The sequence below is a fragment of the Protopterus annectens genome, chromosome 1.part0, assembly GCF_019279795.1.
Source record: "Protopterus annectens isolate FY-2018-M chromosome 1.part0, PAN1.0, whole genome shotgun sequence".
NCBI classification, from domain to species: domain Eukaryota; kingdom Metazoa; phylum Chordata; order Ceratodontiformes; family Protopteridae; genus Protopterus; species Protopterus annectens.
Window position 1 is genome coordinate 1,801,842,193 of NC_056725.1, and position 23,197 is coordinate 1,801,865,389.

At 42.3% G+C, this 23,197-nt stretch overlaps 1 protein-coding gene across 3 annotated transcripts in view; it reads right to left on the minus strand.

The window, feature by feature from the left end:
- Positions 1–23,197, minus strand: part of UTRN (utrophin) — a 4,744,936-nt gene that overhangs the window by 3,102,467 nt on the left and 1,619,272 nt on the right. For all 3 annotated transcript variants that reach the window (XM_044069601.1, XM_044069592.1, XM_044069610.1), the window contains one exon: positions 15,459–15,601. In XM_044069601.1, the coding sequence (XP_043925536.1) occupies positions 15,459–15,601 (143 nt within the window). The remainder of the gene's footprint in view (positions 1–15,458; positions 15,602–23,197) is intronic.

The window sequence follows — 23,197 nt, forward strand, 5'->3', positions numbered from 1 at the left end:
TAAGACTTTGTGCCACCCTACTTGTTGATGTACCACATCAGGCCTGAAGAACTAGGATTACAGCCCTCATCTCTGATATCGATGTGGTCTCACATTCTGTTGATGGGTCCAAAGACCGTGAGCTTTCAGTTTGTTGGTGGAAGCTCCCCAACCTTGATCAGAAGCATACGAGTACAGCTCGAGTAGGAAGAGAAACCTGAAAGGACAAACCTGGATTTAGGGAGATCTGTTGAATCCATCAGCAGAGTTTGAAAGAGGGTTAAAAGAGGAATTAGAAACTCCAAAAGGTGACAGTTGTGGAGCCAAACAGTCTTGAGACACCACTGAAATTTCCTCATGTGGAGTCTGGTAAAAGGAACCATGAGAATGGCGGATGCCATGAACCCCAGAGCATAGAGAAATTCCCTTGTAGGAAGAACTGGAATAGGAAGAAGAGACTGTAAATAAACAAAGTGAGGACCTTAGGAGGTGGAAGACAAGCCAGTACTGGAATGCTCTGAATCCCAAAAATACACTTGGCCCTGAGAGAGAGTCAACACTGACATGTTGAGAGTGAAACTGAATCCCACACTGTGCAGGAAAAGCTTAGTGAAGTGTAGATTCTTAAGACACAGCTGCTGAGAGGGGGGTTTGAATCAGAAGGTCGTCCAATCAAGGGAACATTTGGATTTCCTTAAGTCTGCAGAAAGCTGCCACAGGGACCAGACATTTGGTTAATACCCTTGGAGGTGTAGAAAGACCAAAAGACAAAGCAGAGAACTGATAATCACAGGAAGAAACAGAAGCATACATTTCCTGAAGACAGGATGAACACGAATATAGAGGTAAGCATCCTCCAAATCCAAGGAAACCAGAAAAGCCTGGGAAAGCTAAAGAGGAAAATGGTCTAGAGTATCCTCACTGAAGGAACCTTGAAAAAGGTGTTGATATAACAGGTCTAGAATAAGTCACCATGACTCCTCCTTCCTGGGAACCAGAAACATTCTGGAATAAAAACCTGTTCAGTGACAAGGAAACAGGTTGTATACGGTGAAAAAAGAGGTACTTGAGAACATATTTTCTGGGAGGGTGGTGGGCTGACGGACTTTACTGAGTCCCTGTGGGATGCACGGTCAGAGATGCTAGGTGGGGGGACTGATGTGACGAGGGAGATGATTTTTCTGAGATACGAGACAGAATCGGAATTACCTACACATGGTAAGCATTGCTGGTTCTAATTATGGTGGCTGCCAAAAAAGCATTTACTAAAAAAAGGAAACCAAAATCTAAACCAACTATATCAGAAGTAATGAATATACTAACAGAGATAAAACAACTAGAATTGAGATCTTTAGAAAAGGATAGGATCAAACTACATAAGAAAAAATGGGAATTGTGGGAATAATACATACAAAGGAGTAATGAAGTTTTAAATAAGGCAGGACTCAAAAGATTTATGTAATGGTTGAGTGAAAATAACTGGGTAGATTATAATGAAGTATAATGTTTGCAACAGGGAGTGTGTCAGTATGGTTTGTGATGTAAAAAGCTTCTACTAGGAATGTGTCTGTGTCTTGTTTTCATTTATACACATGTATGACTGCTTAATTTGTAAGTGATGGTTTAATAAAGATGCTTCTTGTTTATAAAAGGGGGGGGAGGCAGAAATTGAGTAATTTATGTAATATTGCTTAGATTATATGATATAGCAATTTATGTGAAGCATGCTGTTTGTTAATGTTAATTTAATACAGTTTAATTACTTTTATATATATGTAAACTTGCCTATGACAAGTGATAATTCAATAAAATGTGTTAAAAAAAAGAAAAGAAAACAGGTTGTATGATTCCCTGCTCCACTAGATCCCACAGGACTAAAGGAAAATGAGAAAGCTGGCAAAGAGGAGACCGAGTGAGACCAGAAAATGGAGTATGGGACTTCCCAGCAATAAAAATAAACAAGTCAGATGGAGAGAATAAAGGTATCTGTGGTTATCTGTTGCCAAATAGGGAAGGAAAGGGTTATCCTGAGGGACAATGGAATCTGGTCGAGGGGGGTGCAGGTAAATTTAATCAGGAAAAGAAGGTTTTGGGCTTTTAAAACTCTGACTGGAGTTAATCTGGGAAAATCTGCTTTGAAAACTTCTTGCCTTTAACAGGTTTGTCTAGGTTGCTATAAACTTATTCTGCAGATTTTAACTAGTTTTGCAGCAGCAATGCAAAAAAGATTGGGTATGTAAAGGTTTTGCCTTAATGTCCTCAGGCAAAGTCCACAGGTGTAAACATCTCCTAGGGAAGGCATCAGCTGCATTACAACTGCATTTAATGGAATGGCAGGATATCAGAGAGGCAAAACTCAGTAGAGAGAGATGGAGAGCAGAAGCCTTACTATCTAGGATAGAAGAGCCAGGACATATCTAGCCATGGGGGTGGGGGGGTGATAATTAATGGCTCAAAGTCAGAGCAGCAAAAGTACACATTTTTCCCATCTCACTCCATAGCAATGCTGTCCTTGTCAGAGGGGCAGGAGCTTGGAATAGAAAAGCAGTCTGGATTTTGATGAAGTTTCGTATACTTGCGACAAAAGCGCTCAATAAAAATTACATATAGTGGTTCTAGCTTGAGTTCCGGTGCCTATTTTGCCTGCGTTTATTTGGTTTAAACTGTTTTGTTGTGTTCATCTCCAAAATGAGGAACACTAGCTGTCATAATGTGGCACAAATGGGCAAAATGTGGAACACATATTAACAGCTTAATAATATTTTAAACTAGGAAGGTCATAGGATAGTGAAAATATAATGGTTTTACTTAGAAAAAGATATTTTAATGAATTAACATGACTCATTTCTATTTACCATGGATATTAGTTAAAAAGTTCCTAATATTGCATGTGTGATGACCCTTTCAATGTGGAAATAAGAGGAACATGAACTTTTTAAGACCCCAAATAATCATAATGAGGTACACTTGAGAAGTATGAAAGCAGGATCAGAGGATGGATTTTTATACACGTATTTATGATCCTCAGGTACCTTATAAAAGCTGTCTGGCTTCTTAGGACCAAGAGGTTGAGAGTGAGAAGCCTGAGATGCTGCTGTAAATATATCCAACAGGGCAGCAGGTCTGGGTGAGTCCTTTTGCACGAGTTCATACCTCTTTCGAGCCTCTAATACTTGGGAACAACCCCACTTGAAGTATTCCATCATATGGACAACTAGATCCCCAAAGAATAACTCCTCAAAGAATAACTCCTCAAAGGGAGAGTCAGGAGATAAAGAATCCTCTTTATCAGACCCTAAAGCCAACGAAGAGTGTATATGGGAGGAATGTGCTAAGGCTTCTTCGCCAGAACTTATCAAAAGAATCAGAGTCCCTAAGCCTCTTAAACAGGGTGGATGAACAGGAAGCAACAGCAGGGACAGAATCTCTGTGGGAGTTTCAGAGCCATGAGGGCATTAAACAGCCCTTGAGTAAAGTCATGACACTATATGATTATCCTTAGCTAGAGTAGCAACAACTAAGTTTGTTTCTTTTCTAAAGGAACTTTTACTTTGACAAATCTAGAAGTCTCAGAGCCCTGCTTGGACTCAATTAAGTTACCAGTCACCTCTTCCCTAACTAAAATTTGGTGAATTCCCCTAGGTCCTTCAGACATAATCAGCTGTGGTTCCCCCTCTACATCTGTACTAGACGTATACACAGCCTCAGCAGATGTGCAAGTAGGTATCTCCATGTTGGCTACTAACTGGACTGTGGCTGAGGGAAATGGCATCAGCCGGACCATGGGGTTCTTCATCCAACCCGAAGGAGGCATCCAGTGAAGGCTGGATAGCTGCAGATTCAGCACAAGCTCTTTTACCTTTGTATTTAAGAGGTAGCTGAACAGTGGGGCAGGCGGATTCAGTCATGGTAACGTCAGATGCTATTTTTTCCAGAGAAATAGAAAGGGAAGACAAACAGCTGTGGAGTGTGTTTGAAAATGCCTGAAAGATATCACACCGAGTACGATCATGCGTAGCACCCAAACAAAAAAGGCACTTCTTATGTCTCTATGTGGAATCTGCTTCCCACACTAGTATTGCCTCTTCCTGGATGACAAGAAAACAAACCAAGGAGGAAAAAAGAATGAATATCAATGGGACACTTATCTAAAATAGGCTTAGTAGATAATCTAGCTTGGTGAACAGAGTGCAGACCAAATTCATATGTTGTATTCTGGCTGGAGGCAATGTTTTTCAGAAAATTAGGCATCAGGTATGTACCTTACACCTTTGTGCATAGGACAAGCATGTGAAGTAAAACACAGGGAAGATGTAAAGGCTATGGTATATGCTGGTCAGACATGGGGCTATCCTCGGCAATATACCCCATGTATAAAAAATACTGCAACAGTGATAAAGACTTTCTGCTGTACCAGAGAAACTGGAAGGAACAGACTATTAGCTTTAAGCAAGCACAAGTAAGTCACTTAACTGGCTTTGTATGCTCAAACATGGTCACGAGAAAACAAATTTATCCTGGTAACCAGGGAATGTCAAGAGGCAGGTGAGAGAGTCAAGCTGCTATATCCAGCTGTCTTCAGAATATTTTTCCTGGAGGATCAGAGACATTTTTTGATGCAGAACAGGCTAAGGAGGAAATACAAAAGTTTATCCAGCAAAAAGTGAGTCATCACACAAAAGGGGGGCTCTGCTTCTCATTCTTCTGGAAATAAAGCTTTTAGAGAGACCTTACCAGTGAAACCTTTCCCAGTGTTCCAAAGGAAAATGCTTGAGACAGAAAAAAATGCACAGGAGTTGATCAGAAGAATTAGGAGTACTTTGGACTTAAACCAGAGTCTAGATAAGAAGACAGACAGCGTCGATCACATTAGTGAAATATGGCTTTGCAAGAAAAAGTGGCTGAGAAAGACTGGACATTTATTGACTTTGTTAAACCTGAAGGTGGACTGTAAAGCATGCAACAAACAGCACTGAAGATGGCCTAAGGGGATGGTCTATCATCTGTTTAAAAGTATGATGGTACACATCAGTACTGGTGCAATGTGATCACGGTTACAGCCATCCCAGCTGGGAATACCTCTACAGTTTCCTGAAAAATCTTCAAGCAGCATCCGAAGACAACTCCAGGGGTCTGTAATCTATGTCCACTCAATGCAGAGAAACTAAAGAATCCACTCCAACTCAGTAACAGCTACAATCACTAAAGGGGGTAAAAAGAACCCAAGATCTTGGCATGCTGAACTGCTCAGACTAACCTGGGGCACTTTTTTTTTAAGTGGAGGAGGCCCATCATATCTGTACTGGTATTTATTTAGCTTTGCTGACAAACATCAAAGCTGTCAATTAACTCTTCAGGTGGTAAGTCACCTAGATAGACATGACAGTACAATGCAGGGGACACAAACCCTTGTAACTTCAACACCACTGCTTTCCTAGATAACCAGCTGTACTATTCAAATGAGCATTCATTACGAGAAAGATGCCTTCTCAGTGATGAACACAGAGGAATATACCTGCTCGTGATGTTGCCCCTTTCACGATGTTTCTAATGAGAACATACTTGCAATGAACTGACTTCTGGGCCCTCCTATTTTTGTAAAGCTCTTTGCTCAATATTATAGTGCAACTGCAATAAAAATTTACAAAGCTCAATTCAGCCATTAAGTGACCTTTTCCTGAACAAACAATGAAAACTGAAACCGCATCCTGAGACGTCATGCCGGCTATACATGTAGACATGAAGCAAGATTTCTGACCATTGTCAAGGTCACTGCTGACTTAAGATTAAAGACTTCGGAATCTCTCAAATAATTCTGTAATAATATATTCCACGGAATCTCTCAAATAATTCTGCAATAATGTATTCCATGAAACCTAACTGAAAAGCCATGACATATGTAACTGCCACTTCACGAAATTATTTTGAAATTAATGACTATTTACTGACTGAAATTTGATTACCAGGAAAGTGCAACTGGGTAGGAGCCCATTTTCAGCAGAGGCCTAGGGAGAAAAGCTCCAAAGTATTACAAAACATTTTAAGAATAATAATTTTATAATATTCACAAACAATACAAAACATCTATATTTTAAATAATTATGTAACATTAGAAATAACGTGAAAAGATTAGTTAGGAATACATACAAGTTAAATATCAATGATGGGACGTCTGACATGGCTAGTGGAACGGGGGCCATAAAAGTGACGTCTGCACTCACCAGCCCTCGGAACTGTAAGCCCCAGTCGGAACCAGTCCAAGCAAGGGAAATGCCAATCCTGTGCCATCCAAAAAGGGAAATGCAGCACAACAGCAGGGGAAGGAGGGTGGGAAGGAATACTGCAACATGGAAGAGAAGGACATCTATGTTTACGGTAAGATTTTACACAACTATCCTATGTCCTATTCTCATGTTGCAGTATTCCAAACCTTTGGGCGAGTGCCAAAGCTCAATGGGAAGAAGGGGGTGGTGGTCTAGAGGCGGTCTCCAGGAATCTATGAAGGATAGCCCTGGCTTTGGAAATATGTTCTAAGTTGTAATGTCTGATGAAGGTGTGCACTGCTGACCAGGTGGCTGCTTCAAGAATGGTAGAGGTATCCAATCCCCTGAAGAATGCTCTGGAGGAGGCCATTGCCCTGGTGGAGTGTGCTTTGACGGTACCTTGCAGGGATTTCCCATGGTATTTGTAGTAGAAAGTGATAGCTTTGGAATTCCAGGCTGAAATAGTTTGTTTAGCTACTGCCTTCTCTAGGGCCCTAGGGTGGAATGAGACAAACAGTTGATCAGCCTGTCTGACGGACTTGGGTTTGTGTAGATAAAATCTGAGTTATCTGTGCACATCCAGAGAATGGAATACTTTCTCACCGTCTTCCTTGTGGGTCAGGGAGGAAGGTTGGTAGGTGGACGGCCTGATTTAGGGAAAGGTCATTCACCACCTTGGGTATGAAGGAAGGGTTAGTTCTAAGAGTAACCCTGTCCGTGTGGAATACCAGGAAAGGTGGGATAGCCATGAGGGCTTGTAGCTCTGACACTCTTCTGGCTGAAGTCAAGGCCACGAGTACTATAGTTTTCCATGTACAGTATTTTAGTTTCGTCCACTGGCTCAAATGGAGGAAGCGTAAGCTTTTCCAAAATATAGTTGAGGTCCCATGGCAGTGGAGATGGCTTCCTGGGGGGGGGGGGTCCTCAAGTGAAGGACCCCTTTAAGGAATAACTTAGCTGGTAATCTGGAAGCTAGGGGGGATCCAGAGGAAGATGAACTGAAATGGCAGACAAGTGGGCTTTAATGGATGAGTAGGCCAATCCTATCTGCAGTAGTTCACACAGCTAAGACCGTATTAGAGGGGTGTCACTTGCAAGCGGGTCCACTGTCTTTTGAGACACTATACAGAAAATCTCTTCCACTTCGACAGGTAGGATTTTCTTGTGTTTGGTTTCCTGGCTCCTGCAGGACAGTGAGCATGTCCTCATTGGAAAGGGGTCTGAAAGGGATCAGAATCCTATCAACCAAATTGCCACTGTGAGTGTATTTGGGATCCCTTGTGCTGTGTGAGAAGGTCCACTGAGTCCAATGTGCATTTTAAAGAATTTAAGCTTATGACACGATCTCAGCCATTAGAATCTAATGCAGCCAGTTTGGACAGTAATACTGGTTTTAAAAGAAATCAGTTTGGTGAGCAACATTTAATGAACAATGACATACAGGAGCTTGGGGATAGCAATGTTTTTTTTTTTTTTTTTTTAGAGGAACCTCTACCAAGGAGGTCAGAAAGGATATGCGATCGCTACGGCGGTCAGTATCAGAATCATGGTCAATCACGCAAAACATCAGTTCACAGGAACAATTCTTGGCAGAGATAGGTTATGATGGAAACATTTGTTGTACTATGCAGATGGATGCTAAAATTTTTAGTCCTGCCAATTCAGATAAATGTATCAGTTATAGTGACTGTGTGATGATTGATACGGATACTGTGTGATGATTGATACGGATGCTGTACAGCTTCTTTTGGATGATGATTTTAATGAGCATGGCTCTATCCAGAAGTGTAATGATGTGGACAACCATTTTAAATGTTCTATCATATCTGATGGATGTTTTAATACATTTAATTTCACAGATTACACCTTTAGTCAAGATTATATTACATTATTCAAAAAAGGGTTTACATTCGTGCCTACTTTCAAACATGATATTGGCCAAATTTTAATTAATTTAAAGTTATATTGTAGATTGTTGAATTTAAAGATGTTTTTCAACAACAATAATGAGAATATTACTACAACTGCTCATTTGAAGCTTAAGCGTAGCAGCACATTTATACCACCACAAAATCCAACTATTTTTATTTTCGAGAGGCTATGTAAGACACAAATTAGAAGTAATTTAAGTAAAAATGAACACATTTTATGGAATCTTACAGAACCTGAAAAGTTTTGTTTAAGTGAACTAACTACAACTGATAAATACAGAGTTATGAAACCAGATAAAGGTGGGGGTGTGGTCATTATGACCAATACTGATTATTACAATAAAATGGCTACTATGCTTAACGACAATTCCACCTATGAAAAGGTCACTAAATATGAAATGGCCAGGGCTTACACTAAAATTGATTGGCTACTTTACGAATTTTTTATGGATGGTGTTATTAGTAAGGATGAATATTCTTATTTGTTTGTAGAATTTCCGGTGACTCCTATTTTTGGTATTCCAAAAATACACAAGGATACCAATAATCCACCTTTTAGACCTATAGTTTCAGCTAGAGGTTCTAAAACTGAAGCCATAGCATCTTTTATTGATGTTCATTGTAAGGTCACGCTTCCTAAGTTGCCCCACATTTTGAAGGACTCATGGCACTGCCTTGATATGGTTAGACAGCATATTACAAACGTCAGCTCTATTACTGTCATGGCCACTATTAATGTGGTTAATCTTTTTACTGTTATACCTCATCATCAAGGACTAGAAATGTTTGAAGCTAGTCTGGTAAAACTTAGTGGACTGAATACTGCCAAATGTAAACTCATGACTGAATTGATGGAGATAGTCCTGGAAAATAACTTGGGCAAAAAACAGGTGTGGCCATGGGCGCAAGGTGTGCGCCAATTTACTAATTTGGTATTAGCAGAGTGGGAGAAGGAGTATGTTTTTACATCATCCTATTGGTCAAGCATAGCCCTTTGAGATATTTGGATGATATTCTCATTTTCTGGACAGGTGAAAGGGATGAATTTGATGAATTTGTACAATTTTTAGAAGGAACAACTGATTTTTTACATTTTACAAGTCAAATTTTTGATAACTGTCCATGTCTTGATATCATTTTTTCTTATTACAATGAGGAGATGCATTCAAATATTTTTAGAAAAAAGACTTTTTCAAACTCTTTTTTACATTTTAATAGTTGTCATCCTTATTATCAAAAAAAGAATTTAATTAAGGGGCAAATGGTTAGATTATCTAGATTAGTTAGCGATGACAAGTCGTTTGAATTTGAAATTGAGAAATTATCTGGTATGTTTTTGGATAGGGGCTATCCCAATGACCTTATTAATAACATTAAAAAGGAATTTTTTACAAAAGAAATCGGTTTTATAGGCCAATTATCAAATTTGGACAGAACAACGCTCTTGGCAATAATGAGAATCATGTGAGAAATGATACAATGATTTTACCATATAATGATATCTCTTACAGCATTGTTAATATTTTACGTGAGACTTGGTTTAGTGTTTTTTCTAATAATAATGAATTATTAGACATTCTTGGTAGTCACCCTACAATAACGTTTAGTAGAGGTAGAAATTTGAAGGAAATTTATGAAATGAACAATAATAGATACAATTTTACTATGTCCAAAATGAGTAAGTGTGGGACTTGCAGTATTTGTAAATACATTAACAATGGGCCCTATGCAGCTGTTAACACATTTAATAGAAGCATTAGATGTCCAGGGCATTGTAAATGTAATACCAAGATGATAGTGTATTACATGTTCGACATGCCTTGCGTTCTATGTGGGTAAAACTATTCGGAAGTTAAGGGAACGCATAGCCGAACATGTTAGGGATATTAAAAACCAAAAGATTTCTAGTTCACTTTTTACTCATAGTTCAAGATGTTCAAATTTTAAGAGATTTCTATTTTTTATCATTGATAGAATACCTTCTAACACACACAAAGGTGGTGATGAGCAGAGTTTACTAGAGGCCAAGGAATGTCTTTGGCAACTACGGCTTAATGCATGTACCAAACCAGGTATCAATGAACATGTATCTATTTCAAGTATATTAAAATATAAATCGCATTTTATATGAAAATTATTATTATCAGCATATTAGTTAATATGTATTTTAATTCATATTTATTTTCACTGAATTAATTTTAGACAACATATATTTATTTATTATATTTATTTTTATTACTTGGTTTTACTGTTAAATTTTAGGCAATATTTTGGAATTCATATACATGTTGACTTATTATATCTCAACAATGTATTTTTAACTTATATTGGTTGTTCACAATTCTTAATTATGTTCATTTACATTTTATTCATTAATTATTCATTATATTACGTATATAAAGGGGTGGAAGTGTTATGGTGCTTTTAGTACTCTGAGGAGATGCCCTAGATACGACAGGGTGAAAGCGCTTAGTACGATGTTATGGTTTTAATCATTCGTTTTTTGTTTTGTTTTTGTTAATAAACTAGGTTGGCTGATATTGTGTGGTTATCTTTCTTACTGTGTGAGAAGGTCCACTGAGTGGTAACTTGTGGTGATTGCCCTTGGATAACTGCAAGAGTAGGGGGAACCAATGCTGTCTTGGCCAATAGGGAGTCACCAACAAGATTTTTGGTCTGTCCTGCTGGATCTTCATCAGGACCTTCCATACAAGTGGGAGGGGGGGAAATGCACAGAGAAACTTCCCCTTCCACGAGATTGAGAAGGCATCTGTTGCTATCGCCTGAGGGTGTGGAAGTCTGGTGCAGAAGAAAGGAAGTTGCCTATTGATGGAGGAGGCAAACAGGTCATGGAAGAAATTCCTATGAAGCATCCATTCATGGTCGGTTGTTCTGTATCTGCTGAGGGAGTCTGCCTGGGAGTTCTGTTATGAAGGAATGTAAACCGCCTACAGGGTAACTCCCTGGGAGGTGGCCAGTTCCCACACCAGGAGAGCTAGTCTGCAAACCAACTAAGATTTGCTCCCCCCCATCTGTTGAGATACCACAGCACTGTGGCATTGTCTGTAAAGATCTTTAGTGGTCCTTGTTGTAGAGTGGATAGGAAGGCCCACAGGGCGAGGAGTATTGCCCTCATCTCTTAGATATTGATGTGTTCTTTTTTGTGTGGCTCTGGCTACACCCGCTGCACTTTCAGATGGCCCAGAGTTGCTCCCCAGCCCAAGTCTGAGGCATCTGTCTGTGTGCATGATCTATTTGGGTTGAGGTGGTTGGGGGGGGCGGCCTGGACTGAAGTTCACTTGCTTCAGCCACCACTGGATTTCTAGTTTGAAGCAGGGTAGGAGGGGAACCCTGTACTCCAAAGGGTGGGAGTGCTGGGTCCAGACTGACCTTAGGTACCATTGCAACTTCCTCATATGGATTCTTGCTAATGGTAACATGGGGATAGTGGCTGCCATATAGTCCAGGAACCTGAGGTACTGCCTTGCTGTCAATTCTGTTGTCTGAAGGACGAGAAGTAGGTGTTTGGTTAAGCCTTACCTTTTTTTTTTTTTTTGGGGGGGGGGGGGCTTTCATGATGTCTGCGCGAATCCTGTACCCCAGGAAAGCAATGTCTTGGGAAGGATCCAGGTGGAATTTGGGAAGTTGATCTGAAATCCCAGGGATTGCAAGAGGAGACAAGTTGTATGTGTTGCAGGAGGGTCTCCTTTCAATCTGCCTGTACGAGCAGGTCATCCAGATAAGGGAATATCTGGATTCCTTTTATCCTGCAAAAGTCAATAACTGGGGCCAGGCATTTGGTGAATACTCCGGGTGCCGTGGAAAGCCCAAACGGCAAGACAGAGAAATGAAAGTGAGAAGGGCCCACAGAGAACCTTAGTTATTTCCTGAAATTGGGCCTTATGTGGAAGTGAAGGTAGGCATCCTTTATATATACGGTGGCCATGAACCCTTGGGGAAGGAGTAGTGGAAAAAGAGTTTGTAAGGTCAACATTCTGAAAGTAGGAACCTGAAGGAAGAGGTTGAGTAGAGAGAGGTCCAGAATTGGTCTCCAAGGACCATTTTTTCTTGGCACTAAGAAAATCCTGGAGTAGAAACCTCTTCCTTTTGCAGCCAGTGGTAGTGTTTCGATGGTGCCTTGTGACATCAGAGTTTCTAGTACAGGCTGCAGTAGGTGTAGCTGTTTTGGAGGTGGCGGGATACCCCTTAGCTTTGGGGGCATAAGCCAGCTCATAAAATACCAGTTACGTATTATTGAAAGGACCCATTTTTCTGAGGTGATGGATGTCCACAGTGGAAGACAGTGAGAGAGACGCACCAAGAGTGGGAGGGGGTGGGAGTTTTTAAGGTTGGCAAGTAGTCAAACACTACCTGCCCTGTCTGAAAGGACTGCCTCTGGCTAGGGGAGGGTTGCTTCCTAGTTATTTTTCTGGGGCTTGTGGGAGCAGAAGGATGAGAGTGCTTTAAATTGTGTTTTTGCTGGATAATTCCTCTGGAATTCTGGAATAGGAGAGACCAGCAGGTGTTTTCAATCCTGCATCTATTTTCTCTTCTGCTGTAGTGAGTTAAGTAAATCTGCCACTTTTGTACCAAACAGAGCTGTATTGTTCAGAGGGGAATCAACCAGCTTTGCTCTAAAGTCTTCTGGTAGGAGCTGGAGGGATAGCCAGGAAAACCTTCTCAAAGCAGATGCTGATTCTGCTGACCTGCTTGAGGCCTCAGCAGCATCATAACTGCACTTTATGGAGTGCCTGGTAACCTGGAAGGTGAAAACAAGAGGGGAAGATAATGAAGCTTTGTCAGCAAAATCTGGGGAATCAGACACCTCCTTAGGGACTTTCTCCAGAAGGGATAAGGCATATTTAGCCATGTGTGTCTGGTAGTTAGTAGCCCTGAAGGCCACAGTAGGAGAGGTGTAAATCTTCTTACCCAGACGTTCCATGGTTTTACTGTCTTTGTCAGCAGGAAGAATGTTGGTGGTAGCTAACAGTTTACAGACCTTAACCATGGAGATGGAAATGTTGGCAGGACACTTAAGAAATTTAGCAGTCTCAGGGACTTTATAAAATCTATCAGGTCTGAGTGAAGTAAGGGGTTGAGAGCCAGGGTTCAAGGATACTGAAGAGAAGGCATCCAGGAAGGCATGCAGAATTGGAAGAACAGCAGTAGGAGTTTGGGAATCCATCTGAATGAGGTCCTACCTTTTTTGAACCTCAGTTATTTCAGATAATTCCCACTTAAAATGTCCCTTCATCTTAGCAATAGTCTCCCCAAAGGTCAAATCCTCAGCTGGGGAGTCAGGATCAATGGATTCTTCCTCTTGAGAGCCGCATCCCAAGGGAGAAGAAAGCTGAGAAGTATAAGAGTGATTCTTCAGATGAAGAATCAGAAATTTCCTCCTCTTCCCTCAGAGAGGGGTCTGATATTTGAGGCCTTGGGTTCAGTATAGGAGGAGGGAATGGTCGAAGTCCCTGTAGTGGTAGGCCGTAAGACCACAAAAGCATTAAACAAACTTTAGCTGAAAGCCTGCCAGTCAGGCATGCTTTTAGTAGTAGTTGAAATGCGTTGTCTTTTTCCTTCCTTTTCAGAGGCCTGGCAGGCATCTGAAGGGAGGAAGGCCTGGAATAGGGCAACTGTAAGGAACCGGAGGGATCTGACGGAACTACAGAAAGTCAATGGTTCCCCCCCAGCATCAGAAATCTACGTCAGAACAGCCTCTACAGACGTGCCCTCCACAACGGATTGTGCGGCTTCCATGGAGGTACCCACTATATCCAAGGCAGTGGAACCCGAATCCTCAACCAGACTAATGTCGGCCACAGGCTGAGTGTCAGGAGCAAGTGGCGCAGTGGTAGGCCCGACAGTCTTGGCTTTCTTTTTTGGCGGTTCGGCAGGTACATCGGCAGAACCCTCCATAACCAAGGCTAATTGTTTTAAATGGTGATTTTCCAGATAAAGGTTGAGCACGTGCAGATGGCTGTGCAAAGGCTTGGGCACAAACCCCTGGCAAATGGAGTAGACCTTGTAGTCGTGCGACCGACCTAAACAAAAGAGACACTGATCGTGGGTGTCCTTGTGGTGTATCTGACGGCCGCACTTGCCCTTTCTGGATGACATGAATAGGCATCAAGATAAAGAAAAATAAAGAGACTGAATAGATTCCCCAATGGGCCACTTATCTAATTTCTTCGAGATCATACGGCTGGGAAGGCAGGAACACCTGGCATTCGACTGGCAGCTGAGAAGTTCTGAGGGCTGGTTGAGTGTAGACGTCACTTTTATGGCCCACGTTCCACTAGCCATGTTAGATGTCCCACGCACCATACAGTGACTGAAAACTTTCGTATACTGGCCGGACGTTCGGGTAGCAAGAAGAGTAAATCCATAAGTGATGAATACAGCAACATGTGAACAGAAGGGCATATTAAAGATAAGATATTATAATACAGTCAGGAATTGCAATATAAAGTGAGAGAAAAGCAGGCTTATGGTACATTTAGAGGGAAAGCCAAGGGAGTGAAATTGCTAGAAGTTAAGGAAGCGAGTGAAGAAGGGTGTTGTGAGGGATGTAGTTTATCCTACTGTTGAACAAGAACACAGCCAGCTTTTGGCAGCAAGTCTTTCAGAATGGTTTTGAAGGATGTGAGGGAGAGGACTGACCTGATGGACAGAGGTAAGGAGTTTGACTCAGATTTTAAAAAATAAAGAAATAATAATTTACTGAAACCAAAAAGGTCTTCTTATCTGGCAGATGATAGAAAAGACCACGGCTATGGAAACATCAACATTTCCATTCCCAATCCTCCTTATCAATGAAGGAGCTAGGTTCCAAGGATCAGTAGACATAACGAAAGCAGACATTTTAGTTAGTGAGCTCCATCTGGCAGCTGGAAGATTGTCGTACAATCAAGTGCCATGATGACGTGGCAAACAAAGATTTATTTTCCAGGAATAGTGTTATATTTCAGTCCTAAAATAACTATGTGGCTTAAATTAGTATCTGAATAGTGTACTGTCTTGCCTTGTCTATACTGAATTGGAGAGAAAAGACAGGGGTAGCCTATACAATTTTAACATTTTACATACATGCAAATGGCTTATTCAATTTCACATTACCCTGCAGCAATCAAACGTTCCTGCAGTGTTGACATAATTACTGCCACAGACACTGGTAAAGATCCACCCCTAGCATAATGTCTATGCAGTACAAAAATTCTCAGCAACAAAAAATGGGTGACAAGGCCTAGGTGAGGTTATGAACTGCAATACTTAGTCTGATGCTCACCTTGGTCTGCTGCAGCGCCGCTGATACTGTCCCAGGGGCTCCCAACAAACTCATCGCAGGAAGCTTGCTTTCAGTTTCATCCAAAAGGTTCTTTAGACTTTGAACTTCATCCAAATACTGCTGGCTAGGTACACTGCTCAGATCTAACAGTCAGAGAAATAAGTCAAAGTTGACATCAAAATGCATCAAGGCAGACTCTGTGGTGCACCTCAAAAATGGTAAAACAATGAAAAAAATTTGAGTATCCCCCAGCGGATGTAAATCACTTAATAAATGGCAGACATTTCCTGTACAGCACCAAGGCTACTACAATGATCAAGCAGAAGGTGACCACTACACCAAAACTACTACAATTAAATGGAAGATGACCACTATTTTAGCACTGCATTCTGCTTGTTTGTTTTAGTACATGCAGGACATTCTAAGGCTTATGATATAACTGACTACATTATTTAATCTGCATTATAAGCACTGATAGTGAAGCTCCAAAAAACTCATTCTTCAAATAAGCAACAATAAGGCTCCATGAATAAGTGACCAAGGGCATCATTACCATATCTAGGAACGGAGATGAGTAACTGACTCTGAACCAGACTCGTATAACCCAATATAGATTTGTGGCTAGGTGGGGGTGTGGTGGGGACAGGAGTTAAGTGGCCACTGCCATCTCATCTGTACTGGGGAAGGAGGTAGTCTGATCCAGTACAATATCAACAATTATTAGAGAATTATGTATAACATATGTAGCAATGAGTTAAATTGTGCAATTGGCTCTGCCAAGCCATGTTCACAAGGCAAATTTAATGAGGCATCTGAGGGTATGTGCATGAACAAGGGGAAGCTTTTGCAGGGAACTGACATCTGTCATGGGATAGTGTTATGGACCATGCTCTGATCTGAGAGAATGTAAACTGCCTGACGGGTTACCTGATACTGGATAGCTAGGTTCCCAAACCTGAAGGACTAACCTGCATAGGAGATGAGACCTTGCCCCCCCCCCCCCTGCTTGTTAATATACTATATCACTGTGGTATTGTCTGTGAGAATCTTGAGAGGCCATGGAAGAAAGAGAATAAGAACCTGAGGAACCAGCAGAAGAGCTCTCATCTCTTTGATATTGATGTGGTTTTTCTTTTGTCGAAGTGATGAAAAGCCCTATACCTTCAGAGGGCGGAAGGAAGCTCCCACCCCACATCAGAGGCATCCGTTATAAGTTCCTGAGAGGGGATAGGATGTTGAAAAGGAAGCCCTGGGTTCAAGGACAACTAATGAATCCACCACTGAAGTTCCAGCTTGAGGCATGGAAGTACAGGGACTAGAAATTCTAAAGGATGAGAATGTTGAAACCAAACTGACTTTAGAAAGAACTGAAGCTTTCTCATGTGGAGCTTGGCTAGTGGTAGCAGAGGAATGGTGGAAGCCATGTAACCTAGAGCCCTCAGAACTTCTATGGTTGTTATTAAAACCAGAGGAAGAAGGGACTGAAATAAAACAAGAGTTAAAGCCTTAGGAAGAGGCAGGGATGCCAGCACTGTAAACAGTATGAATCCTGCAACCCAGAAAAACATGAACCTGAGAAGGAGGCAGGAATGAATTCTGGAAATTTACTATAAACCCCAGGATTTGCAAGAGAGAAATAGCACAGATGCTGAAGTAAGATCTCTTGAGAGGAAGCCTGAATAAGCAGGTTGCCCAGATAGGGAAAGACCTGTATCCCCTTCAGCCTACAGAAAGCAATCACAAGAGCGAGCCACTTGTTGAAGAACCTTGGGGGAAGCAGAGAGGCCAAAAGGCAAAGCAGAGAACTAAAAATGCCAAGAAGCAACAGAGAAACATAAAAACTTCCTGAAATGGGGAGGAGTATGAACGTGTAAATAAGCATCCTTGAGATCCAGGGACACTAGGAAAGCCTGATGAAGTAGCAAAGGAAATGAGGTTTGAAGGGATAGCACCCAGAAGGAAGTGACCTTCAAAAAAATATTTAGCGGAGAAAGATCCAGAATGAGTCTCTAGGTGCCTACTTTCCTGGAGACTATCATTCTGGAGTAAAACCCCTTCCCCCTGTGAGGAGCTGGAAACTTTTAAATGTTCTTTGAGCCATCAGGCCCTGAAGCACCTCTGAAAAAAATGGAAACAGTTACTGAGGAGGCTGAGAAATGCCCAAAGGGGGGGGGGGGATTTTCAAAACGGGTAACAACCCTGACGAAATTTGGAAAGAACCTAGGAACCTAGGGTGATTTTTACCGAAAAAGGAAAGGGACACAGACGCAGAGAAAGAGGAATGTGACTGAACAGAATAGTCAGACAGTACCTGTTTATCAGGAAAAGGAGGCTTCTAAGAAGTAGTAGTTTCAGTGGCCTTAGAGGAGGAACCCTTCTACCACCCTTTCTACCTTTGGGGGAGGGCAAGACTGTCTACTGACAAATGTGGGCTTATTAGGATAATTCCTCTGAAACTTGGGCACAGAGGAAACAAAAATATGCTTCAACTCCTGTAAGACCTCGCCCTTTTCTTGCAGGGACTTGAGCTCTGCATCAGCAGCACTAAACACGTTTATTATCCATAGGAGCATCCATCAATTTAGCCTTGATATCGTCAATTAAAGGCTGAAGTCTAAGCCAGCAATACCTCCTCAAAATAGATCCAAAAGCAGCAGCCTTAGATGAAGCATCAGCTGCATCATAGCAGTATTTAATGGGATGGCGAGCCACAGTACTTGGAGGACATCATCCCAAGGAAAGCAAGAGCAGACTCCTTCCCTTCAGAATTAGGTAGATCAGATATAGCCTGAAAGGCTTGAGAAAACAGCCAAAACATACCTGGTTATGTATGTCTGACAGTTAACAGCCCTAGAAGCTAGGGTAGCAGAAGTATACACCACCTTACCCTGCCTCTCCATGGTTCTGGTATCCTTATCAGATGGCAGCAATTTAGTGAAAGGCAACAATTTGAAATACTTATCAGAAGCCACTGACACCACCAAAGGGTCAGCAGAGGGACACGTGTATAGAAACTTGCAGTCCTCAGGCACGTTATAAAACCTATCAGGTTTTTTTGGGAGCAAGAACATGAGAAGCAGCAGAAAAAGTATCCAGCAAGGCAGCAAGACCTGGAGGAACAGCAAAGGGTCTAGGAGACCCCATTTGTAAAAGCACCTCTTCTGCACATCAGACACAAGCACAGTCCCACTTGAAAGATTCCATCATTCTGGAAACAGAATCACAAAATGAAATCTCCTCAAAAGGAGTCTCAAAAGTCTTCTTCAGAACCACAGTCCAATGGTGAAGGAATATGGGAGAAGTGAGAGGGAGGAGCAGGAGCAGAAACACCCTGTGGAGGCTTGAGAGCCATAAGAGCATTAAACAAGCCTTGAGTAATGTTCTGCGATTCACTCTGAAGATCCTTGGGAGCAGGTGAAATATGTTTACCTTTCTGCTTCTTTCTGAGTGGGATGTCAGCCTCGAAACATTTTGCAGGCTCTGACCCATGACTGCACTCAGTAATGGTAGTTGGGACGTCTTCCATAACTAAAATTTGAGCGACACCCCTAGGCCCTTCAGTAATAACCAGCCGCAGTTCCCCCTGTATATCCAAGGAAGATGTCTGCAAAACCTCCTTGGATGTGCATGGCATTGAGTCCATGCCAACCTCCGAAGTGGTCATGGCAGAGGAATCCAAGAAATAAACTGGACACTCCAGCCTTTCACCAGCCTCAAGACAAACATCCGCTTACTTTGACAACATGCACAAGTTTAGAAGGGTTGCTGTTAAGTAACTGTTTTTTGGTAGTAAAACTAGAGCACAAAAACGTTTTGCACAATGACTCAGGCAACAGATAGTAGAAAAGACCGTCACCAGACTTGTGGAGCCTAAAACAACAAAGGTAACATGAGATCCTCTAGAGGTATTAAAAATATTTCAGAAATTCCATGAGTCTCTCTATAAAGCAGGGAAAAATGAAAATAAAGAAAGGATTCAAATGGAAATATTTATGGAAGAATTAAATATGCCAAGGTTAGGGGTAGATGAGGCTCAATTACTAACAGGATAGGAGAAGATGAGATAATAAATTGCGATGTATAATCAATCTACAGGAAAGTCACCAGGAATAGAAGTTTGGAAGCTAGGAGAAAAAGAATTAATAAAGGCCTGGAGGTTTAACAGTGCTCGAAGAAAAATACCACCAGTGTCCTGGAAGAAAGCAGTGGTATCTGTAATACCTAAAGAGGGTAAAGAGCCATCAGAACCAGCATCATACAGGCCCATTTCAATACTAAACCATGATTATAAAAAGTGTTCAAAGCTGTGGATGTGAAGTTGCCCTAGTGGAGTGTGTTCTGACCGCCTCAGGGGTTGGTTTCCCATGGTGCTTGTAGCAAAAACGGATGCAGTGTGCTATCCATTTTGAAAATTATTTGCTTTGAAATGGCCTTGCCCTCTGCCCCTGGTGCAAAGCTGAGTAGTAACTGGTCAGATTTCTTGTAGGGCTTAGACTTATCAAGATAGAATCTGAGTTGTCTGTGCACGTCCAAGGAGTGCAGGATCCTTTCCCCTTTATTTTGGGGATTAGGGAAGAAAGTTGGTAAATGGATAGACTGGTTGAGAGCCACACTGGACACCACTTTAGGCATAAAGGAAGGGTTAGTCCTGAGGGAAACCCTGTCAGCATGGAAAATAATGAATGGTTCCACAGCCATACGTGCTTGTAGGTCAGACACTCTTCGCTGAAGTGATGGCCAGAAGTAAGGCTGTTTTCCAAGAGAGGAATTTTAACTCTGCTGACACTGCAGGCTCAAAAGGGGGTAGCGTGAGCTTTTCCAGTACAAACTTAAGGTCCCAAGCAAGAAGTTGTTTGCACCTCTCAGGAACTGTTTGATAAGAGGGTGAGAAGAGAGGTGGCTCAGTGTTGTAATGAGCCGAAATGGCAGAGACATGGATCTTAATGGAGGAGAAGGATAGGCCTCTGTGGAGCAGATCTACTAAGTAAACCAGGATTAGAGGCAGGGAGGGCAGACTTGTGTCCTCTCCTTTAGATTGAATCTGGAGCAGTACCTTTTCCACTTATCAGCATAGGATTTCCTTGTACTGGGTCTTCTGGCTTCAAGAATTACATCCAGCACCTGCTTGCTTAGGCTAGTTATTGAGGAAGAGTTCAAGGAATAAGCCAGGCTGCAAGATTTAGGGTTTGCAGTTGCAAGATCTGTCCTCCCTGCTGAGTGAGCAGGGTTGGGTTCTGGTGTAGGTGCCAGGGTGGCACAGGTGACAGGCTGCGCAGTAGTGGGTATCAGTGCTGGTGTAGCCAGTTCGGGGCAATCAGAATTGTCCTTGGTCTGTCCTGTCTTCTCTTGAGCAAACCTCTTGAGAGAAGAGGCGGGGGGGGGGGAGCACAGACAGAGATTTACCCACTGGAAGGATAGGGCATCCACTTTCCAGGCCCTGCTGTGAGGTGTCCTGGTACAGAATCTGCTGAGCTGGTGATTGCAGGGGGAGGCAAAGAGATCCACCTCTGGGGTCTCCCATTTCTGAATCAGAAAGTTGAAGGTGCGGGCCTCTAGTTGCCACTCGTGTAGGTCTAGGAGATTTCTAATTAAGTCGTCTGGCAGTGAATTTTGTTTGCCTGGCAGGAATTGAGCTTGCAGATGGACCTGCATGTCCAAGGCTGTGTTCCACAAGGCCATGGCTAGCCTGCAGAGTGGGTTCCCCCCTGCTTGTTGATGTACCACATAAAACTGTGGTGGTGTCTGTTTTTATTAGCAGGTGAACTGGTGAGAGTAGGAATCTGAAAGCTGTCTGCACAGCTAGCATCTCTTTTTGGTTGATGTGCAGATGAATTCGACTTGGGCTCCAGTTGCCCTGAATGCACTTGCCATCCATGTGTGCCAAACAGACATGGTCTGATGCGTCTGTGGTTAGGGTCTGGGTGGCATGGGGTTGAGTAAAGGGCAGTCCCTTGTTGTGGTTGCATGCTGCTGCCCACCAAAGAAACACTGCCCTTAGACAGGGTATTATAGGAATGATGGTTTCCAGGTCCTGAGAATGTTGGCACCAAAGACTTTTTAAGTACCACTGAAGTTTCCTCATATGCAGTCTGGCATACAGAATTAGTAGGATGCATGAGGCCATGAACCCTAGAGCCTGCAGGATTTTCCTTGCAGATAGCTGGGTTCTGGTGGCCATTTAAGTAAAATAGTCGGACAGAAAGGCTTGTTTTTCTGGAGTGAGGAATGCCATCTGGGATGCTGTGTCCAAGCTTGCTCCCAGGAATACAATCTTTTGGCTGGGGACTAGTTTTGATTTCTTTTCATTGATAGTGTACCTCAGGGAGGTTAGAAGTTTTTTTTTTTTTTTTTTTTTTTAAACAAATGTCAGCTGCTGCAACAGCAATTCCTGACTGCCTGCCTGAATCAGGCAGTCATCCTACTACGGGTAAATTTGAATATTTCTCTATCTGCAGTAAGCAATGGCTGGAGCGAGGCATCTTATGAATACTCTACAAGTAGTGGATAAGCCAAAGGGAAGTGCAGAGAACTGATAATGCATTGATCCTACCCTGAAGCATAGATATTTCCTGCATGACTCCCGTATAAGGATGTGCAGAAAGGCTTCTTTTAAGTCTAGGGTGACTAATCAGGCATCTTTGGTTAGCAAAGGTACAAGCTGCTGCAGGGTGAGCATTTTGAATTTTGGTACCACCAAGGTGGTGTTGAGAATCGAAAGATCTAGGATTGCGCACCAAGTGCCCTCTTTTCTGGGTACCAGGAAAAGTCTGGAATAGAATCCTTGACCTATCTGTTCCACAGTAAGAGGTTGAATTGCCCTTATAGAGAGCAGGGATTGAACTTGGATTTGTGCCTCTACCCACTGGTTTGGAGGAAGGTCTGGGAACCCTTTTGGGGTTGGCAGTGAGTGGAAGTAAAATTTGTACCCCTGGGATACAATGTTGAGGACCCATCGGTCTTTGGTGATGGAAATCCAGTTCTTTGCATGAAGAGCAAGTTTTCCTCCTAGGGGCACAAGCAGTTGGGCAGAGGTAGGGAGTGGAGTTGAATAGTCATTGGGAATTCTTTCCGTAAAGGGGTGGTTTAGCACTCCCTGCTTTAGAGGTGGAGGCACTCCATTGTTTAGATTTCTGCATACCCCGAGACTGCAGTCTAGGTGGTCTGTTTCCCCCGGGTCTAGTTTGAGATTGCCTTGAGGAGGCTGGAAAGGACCAATGCTTCGAGGGGCAATGCAAACTGAATCTAAGAGGCTGTACTTGCAGGAACTCTGACTGTCTGGATAAATTTAGCTTTTTCAGAACCTCTTCTGCTTTGGTGCCAGACAGCTTGTCTTTGTTCAAAGGAGCATTTAATAACTGATTTTACATGGTCTGTCAAGGTCTGCTCCTTAAGCCAAGCATCCCTTCTCAGTACAGAATCAGTGACTGCTGCCCTGCAAGATGCTGCTAGGACACCAAAGCCACACTGCAATGTATGCTTGCTGACTTGGCTTGCGAAATGCATAAGCTCATGCAATTCTTTATTTTCTGCACAGTCTGTAAATGTAGCTATTTTTTGTTTAATAAGTTCCATAATATGTTGTTGGTATTTCAGCATGTGAAACTGACAATTCAAGGCCCTAATGGCGAGAGTTGCAGAGGTATATACTTTCTTACACCATCTGCCCAGAGCTCTAGAATCCCTGTCTGAAGGGGTAGGATTCTTAGCTGTGGTTGCTTTGATACCTTTAGGCCCCTGGG